This window comes from Nicotiana sylvestris, chromosome 8, assembly GCF_000393655.2.
Source record: "Nicotiana sylvestris chromosome 8, ASM39365v2, whole genome shotgun sequence".
Lineage (NCBI taxonomy): Eukaryota > Viridiplantae > Streptophyta > Magnoliopsida > Solanales > Solanaceae > Nicotiana > Nicotiana sylvestris.
The window spans coordinates 213,691,283-213,698,264 of record NC_091064.1 but is presented as its reverse complement, the minus strand read 5'-3'; the positions used below and the strand labels follow the sequence as shown (position 1 = coordinate 213,698,264).

The 6,982-nt window shown below is 33.0% G+C and overlaps 1 protein-coding gene across 1 annotated transcript; it reads left to right on the top strand.

Annotated features, from left to right (window-relative positions):
* The first annotated feature begins 5,816 nt into the window (after positions 1-5,816).
* Positions 5,817-6,982, top strand: LOC104241262 (protein LURP-one-related 4-like). The gene is made up of 3 exons (XM_009796192.2): positions 5,817-6,148; positions 6,250-6,471; positions 6,580-6,982. Exons 1-3 carry the CDS (start codon positions 5,894-5,896, stop codon positions 6,712-6,714), a joined length of 612 nt encoding a protein of 203 aa, XP_009794494.2. The 5' UTR covers positions 5,817-5,893; the 3' UTR covers positions 6,715-6,982.

The window sequence follows — 6,982 nt, the reverse complement described above, 5'->3', positions numbered from 1 at the left end:
CAGACAATTCTATGTTCAATAACTGGGGACCTATATAAGTTTATTCATTTGACGACCAATCTAATCGAACAGGTTCATCACAGAGTACATTCAGAATACAAATAGAAGACAAACGACCAAATAAAAGGTCTTTAACAGAGATGAAAGAAATCTGGATGAAAAATAACAAAATAACAAACAAACACAAAGAGATATGCTGACAACTTATTTGGAAATAAAACAAAAGAACGGAAAACTTACCAAAACGTTTAAACCAAACAGACCCAAATCAAACTCGACTTCGAACTTTTGAGGCCGAACAAACTTTAGTCAGGGTGTTCTCACATGAGAACACCTTGACTAAGGTCTATTAGACCTCAAACCTATGTCAAAACTGGCCGGGTTCCCCAGGTGCATGTGTTTCCAGTTCTGGATTTCCAGATCTGGATTTTTAGGAGTTGTGGGTAGATTCGGACCAAACCAAGTTTGGTTTGGTCACTAGGAAGGTCAGGGGGGTGTCTGGTATGAAGATGGGGTGGTTTGGTGTAGATCGAGTTTTGTCTCGAATCTTCAAATCCAGATTCGAGACGATAGGAGATGATTCGAGGTTCGTGGTTAGTGGATTCGTGTTCAGGGGAGTGAGGGGGTCTTAGGGTGTTCAGGGGGTGGTCACCGGCGTTCGTGCCGCCGGCTTTAATGGCGAAGGAGACTAGGGCGGCTGCTAGGGTTTGGGGGTTTCAGGGTTCAGGGAAGGAGACGAGTGAGGGGTGGGGTTCGGATAGGGGGCGTGGGGTGTAAGGGAAGGTTTATATATGGTGAGGTTGATCGGATCTGAGCCGTTAGATCAGATGATCTCAACGGCTTAGATCTGATGTTGAGAAATGGGACGGGGTCGTTTGGTAATTAAACGAGGTCGTTTGGTTTAAGTGGGGGATTGGATCGGATTGGTTATTGGGTCGGGTTTGAACACGGGTTGCTGAAAATGATCCTGGACCGTTGGATTGGATTGATTGGAACGGCTGAGATGGATTGGCCTGAAACGGTGTCGTTTCAGGAGGTGTCTGGGCAACCGGATTTGGACTGGGCCTGCGTGCTGGTTGGGCCAGTTATTTTGTTTAATTTTTGGCCCAAACCGATTTCCTTCTCTTTTGTTTTTCTAATTTCATTTTTTTCTTTTAAAACAAAAATAAAAATAATAAATAACAAAATAACGAAATTAAAACTAAACAACAATGCAACATTTTAACACAATTATCACAAAAATTATTTAAGTAAGTTAACTAAAAGCCTAGAACGAGCGATGCACACATATATATATATATTTTGAATTTTCTTTTACTGACCGAATTATGGTTTAATCATCCTAACATGCATATTTTGTATTTTTGTTTGTTAATGATTAAATGCAAAAATGGACAGACTCACAAACGATTAACAAAACATGTCACGGAAAGACCGAAAAATTGTACAGCGAAGCCCTTTGCCGCTATTTTTATTTTCTTTTGGAGCAATTGTCCGTGAAGCAAAAATCACGTGCTTACAATATTGACCGACTAGACTTACATAGAAAACAGTGTAGAACAACGCTCAACTACCTACTAACCTTCAATCCTCTGTACTTTCACACATAAAACATCCATATAAACCAATTATCCAATCATTCCCGTGACTTTATGAGCTATATTTCAAGAGTGCGACTAAATCCTTCAATGGTACGTAGTCAAATGTTAGAAAATTCATTTCTAATCAATAATGCAATTAAGAAGTTCGATATCCTTGTTCCAATTATTCCTTTGATTGGATTATTAGCTAAAGCAAACTTTTGTACCGCCTTCCTACCAAGGGCCATGTCCTCGGTGAGCTCAAGTTGCGTCATGTCCTGCCTGATCATCTCTCCCTAATACTTCTTTGGTCATCCTCTACCTCTCTTCATACTCGTCAGAGCCAATTCCGCTCGCACCTCCTAACCGGGGTATCTAGGCTTCTCCTCTGCACGTGCCCGAACCATCTAAGCCTCACTTCCCGCATTTTGTCTTCCATGGGAGCCGCGCCCACCCTTGCTCGAATATCTTCATTCCTAATTTATCCAACCTCGTGTGCCCGCATATCCATCTCAACATTCTCATTTCTGATTGATATTGAGGATTTGGCAATACGATACAATATAATGTTTTGGAGATTCACATTTTGGCAATTAAATCTTGAAAATAATGTGCCATCCAATGTGATTTTCTACTGTTAATTAGTGAAAGCGCGTTTCGTGAATATGATGATTTCATTCTACTATTACGTTGCTGCTTAGAGTGCTAAAATTTTAGATAAGTGAAACAAATAATAATGGTAATGATTGAAAACCATAACGGTTTCAAGCTTCAAATTATTACATCTAGGAACTTCACCCTGAGTCCAGACTTATCTAATAATATCAAAGTCAAATTCATCATAATATCCAACCAAAATAATAAATTATTTTCTTGTGACGGTACATAGTGGAGTTTGCCGTCCAATGTTAGAAAAATCACGGAAAAGGATAATATTATTTTGTTTATAATTATTAAATATCACATCCAATAAGTGAAGAATTTAATAGTTCCTTAGTTCCACTAAAGAACAATATGGACGTCAATTTACCAGCTCCAACTTTTTATGGAAGTGTGAAATTCTTAGTGGACATCAACTTTTTAATGTAACTAATTTAAAAATATGCACTTCTTGTTTACTCGTTTTGATAACAACTACCACCTAGAATAAGTCATTTATGTAGAAAATTCTTTACTCCCATATGATGTTTACACTAAACGAATTGAATGTGTGACTAATTAATATGCATTTTTACCTCATTCACACTTGACCTTAGTAAATTAATAAGACTTAAAAGGGGTTGTTTGGTAGGGTGTATAAGAATAGTATTTGATATGGTGTATTTAATGTCAATATTAGTAAGTAGGATTAGTTATGATGAGATTATTTCTTATTGATTGTTTGATTTTGTGTATTAAAGGTTTCGAAAGGGCAATCCGATCCTTATACTTGCTTATCCATATAGAAATCATGGTAGTACTCAGTAGCGGAGCCAGAATTTTCATTAAGAGAGTCAAAATATAAAGAAATAAACTCTCCAAGAAGTCAAGGGGTGTCATTATATAGTATATATACATATTTTAAAATTACCTAGCTAAACAGTGTAATTTTCTGACGAAGGGGTATCAATTGACACCACTTGGATGCATGTGGCTTCGCCACTGGTAGTACTAATATCATGGTTTGCTATGTATAAAAATAGTACTGGATTATACATATATTAAAAAACATTTACAGTCAAACCTCTCTATAACATATTCGTTTGTTCCGAATATTTTTGAATGTTATAGCGAAGTGTTGTTATAGAGAACATATGTTATAACATAACATGAAATTTGGTTCTGGAAAAGCTTCTTTTATAGTAAAATATTGTTATATAGAGATGTTGTTATAAAAAAGTCTGACTGTATAAAGAATTAATAATACCAAAGCCAATTTGGATATATTATTTTTTCTAATATATTCTACCAAAGTGTAAATACTCGGTCTGCTTAAGTGCTTCCTATGGTATTGTGGTCGTGCCCATTATCTACATGGTGATGTATGTATAAAGTTGAATGATTTTTAAAATTAAGTATATTTATATTATCTTACATTTTTCACTGTTTCAAAATAATGTAGAATAAACAGTTGGTCATTATCAGTACCTAATAATCCCTCATCAAGTGATAAGCACGTAAAATGATGCACTCAAGCAATTAATAACGACCACTAATGAATTTAATCAGTGATAATCCTTCCTATTGACACCATTTTTTTTATAAAAGAAAATTAATTTGCCCCTAAGTGGATTTAATTAGAACTTCTAATTGCGTCCCTCTTGACATTGAACAGTTCTTTCACTCCCTCTTTGTTTTATAGTATTTTATTACATTTTTGAAGAAATTAATGTTAGTTGTCGTTACACAATCGAAAGTGGAACCCCACTGACTTTGGCCATAATGAAAAAGGAATTAGCAAATTATTATGGGAGTTGACTTCGGAATTAGCAAATTATTAAATCTCAAAGTCGTACTGATTATTCAAATCACTAAATTCTGACTAAAAAGAAAACTTCGTGTTTAAAAAGAAAAGAAAAAAAAAATCTATTACTTTGTCCTCAAAGATTTTGTGTTAAGAAAATAGACCTTAAGCCTAAGCCAAACTCAAAAATCAGCTTAGGAGACGAGTTGTCGTCTACGATCATATAATTAGGAGCCAATTACAACTTGTATATACTCAACCAATATAATGTGATACTTAACTGTACCTCTGCATGTCCAAAAAATTTAGAGCGTGGACATTATAAAATGGAAGCTCAACATCAGGTAAATCAAAAAGTAGGGATGAATCTGATTCTTATAGTATATTTTGAAAAATAAACGTTATTGAGTCTAACTCAAACTAAAAAGCGAACTTATGTTGTAAGAATTACCTAAAGAACTATGAGAAATAAAACTTGGAAAGGATTTTAGAGATATCAATTGATGAATAATTTGATAGAATGTATAAAGATTTCGAATAAGCTTTTTGTCTTCAATATTTGCCAAGTGAGAGTTATAGACCACATTATATTTTGGAACTTTTTATAAATATTTTCACCCAAAACTTCAAATAGAGTCCTTAGCTCCAAGGAAAAGGAAAAGGATAAAGGAGAAATTTACATCTTTGTTCTTCTGGTTTAGTGGTTCTCCACCAAGCCACCTCAGTGGCACAAAAAGCATATTTATATAAGGTATACAAACAGACACATAAGAATAAAATAAACTGAATGAACAGTCATGTTCTACTTTAATATTGCCAATACAAACAGACTGGAAGAATAAATAAAAGACAATAAAATTCACAAATAATAAAGGTGGTAGTAAAAGGATAAGTACTCTTTTGTTCGTATATACTCTCCGGTCTATTATAAGTGATCAGTTTGCTTTGGGCATACCTATTAAGGAAATATTAAATTCTAGACGAAAATAGTTAATGTGGCTAAATTACCCTTCATTAAATGTTGCATCATAGTTATAGTACCACTTACTTCTCTTCTCAAATGTGAGGAGTAAATGACTTTTTAGGAATACATACATAAGTGTAATTTTAAAAAAAAAAAATTGAATTTTTTCTTAATTATATAAATGGACACTTATTTTGGACCAAAATAAAAAAGCAAATTGGTCACTTATTGTGGACCAGAGGGAGTAACGTTTTGACATAAATTTGGTTGAAACTTGAAAAAAAAAAGATTTTGAAGTTGTGTTGAAAAATAAGTTTGAAAGTTAAAATTGTGTTTGGACATGTATCTTATTTGAAGAAAAGTTGAAGTTTTGTAAATGGAAGAAAAATATTTACCCGAAAACTGCCCTAAACCTGTTTTTCGAACTTATAATTTTTTTTCAAAACTTATCATATTTCATAAACAAATAATATTTTCAAACAAAAATTTAAACAAATATTGCCAAAATCTATGACTAAACGTGAGCTTAATTACAAGTCTCAATATCGAACTCTGAATAATTAGTCGCTTTTGTTAGGAATTAGAACATTTCACCCCTAATATAAAATTTTTCGGGGTGACTCTAAATTTAATCGGGACTCAATGCAAATAGGATGAAAGAAAAAAAAAATAATAAAATCCTCGTCACTATTACACGTAAACGTGGCAAAAATGCTTTCTAAGTCAAATGTTTACTACTTTCTTGATAATTTCTTCTACTATTATTTTATTGGTGGCTTCTTCAACTTCTATTTATAGCCTTTCAACTTCTTTCTTACCTATTCTATGTACAAGCATAATCCAAAACCTACTTTCAAGTCCTTTCATCTTCTTCTTTATTCCAACCTTTTACTTAATTTTGCTCTAATGGGAAAAATACATCCAGAAAATATATCTTCACCTTTTTCTTCTCCTTCTTCTTGTTCTTCTCCTTATGTTACATCTATAAGAGAAACTTTTACCATATGGATGAAATCACTAGTTTTTCATGGGAATGGTTGTACTGTTTATAATTCCAAAGGTGAACTTGTTTTTAGAGTTGATAATTATCAAGAAAAATGTAGTAGTGAAGTATTTCTTATGGATCTCAATGGACAAGTTCTCTTCTCCATTAAAAAAGAGGTAAATATTGAAAAAAAAAATCAGTTTGAACTTTTTTTTTTTAATTTATATTTCATGTTATGGAAGTTGAAATATGTTCTAATTTGTTTTTTTTATTGCAGAAATTAAGAGTTTTTGGGCGTTGGAATGGATATTTATGTGGTGGATTTAAAGGGAGGCCATGGTTTCAAGTAAGAAAGAATTGCACATTTTCAAGAGGAAATGTTATATGTAATGTGAATTTGGGATATGAAAAATCCATTGAGAGTTGCTACAAGATTCAAAAATTGGACAGAAAATCTTCATTTAAAGTTACAAATAGTGCTGGCGAAGTTGTTGCTGAGGTTGGTCCTTTGAAATCTTGGATTCAAATAACTTGTATAATTTTTTTTTTATTTCGTTTGAGTTTAAGTTATATATACTAACGGTAAAATATTATTATTTTATTGCAGTTAAAACAAAAGCAATCAACAAGAGGATTTGCATATGGAGATGATGTGCTAACTCTAGAAGTGGAACCCCATGTAGATCAGTCGCTAATTGTTGCATTAGTGACAGTTTGCGGATTAATTAGTCGCAAATTATGAAGAAATTAATTATGTGAAGAAATTTAAGAAATATATATGGGGCTCTTCCATATGAACCACCATTCTGATTTTAGAATGTGTTGTGTGTGTTTGTTTTGTATTTATAAATAGGAGATCATCAAATTTGTATAGAATTGATGCTCGGAAATGTAGGACAAAGAGAGGAAATAGTCTTGAGTTACATTTTGTTTTATGTTTCTTGATGTAGAAATCTTGAGATTTTGTAAAGAGTAATTTAAAAGGTACTAATCTGACCTTTTCTTAAGTA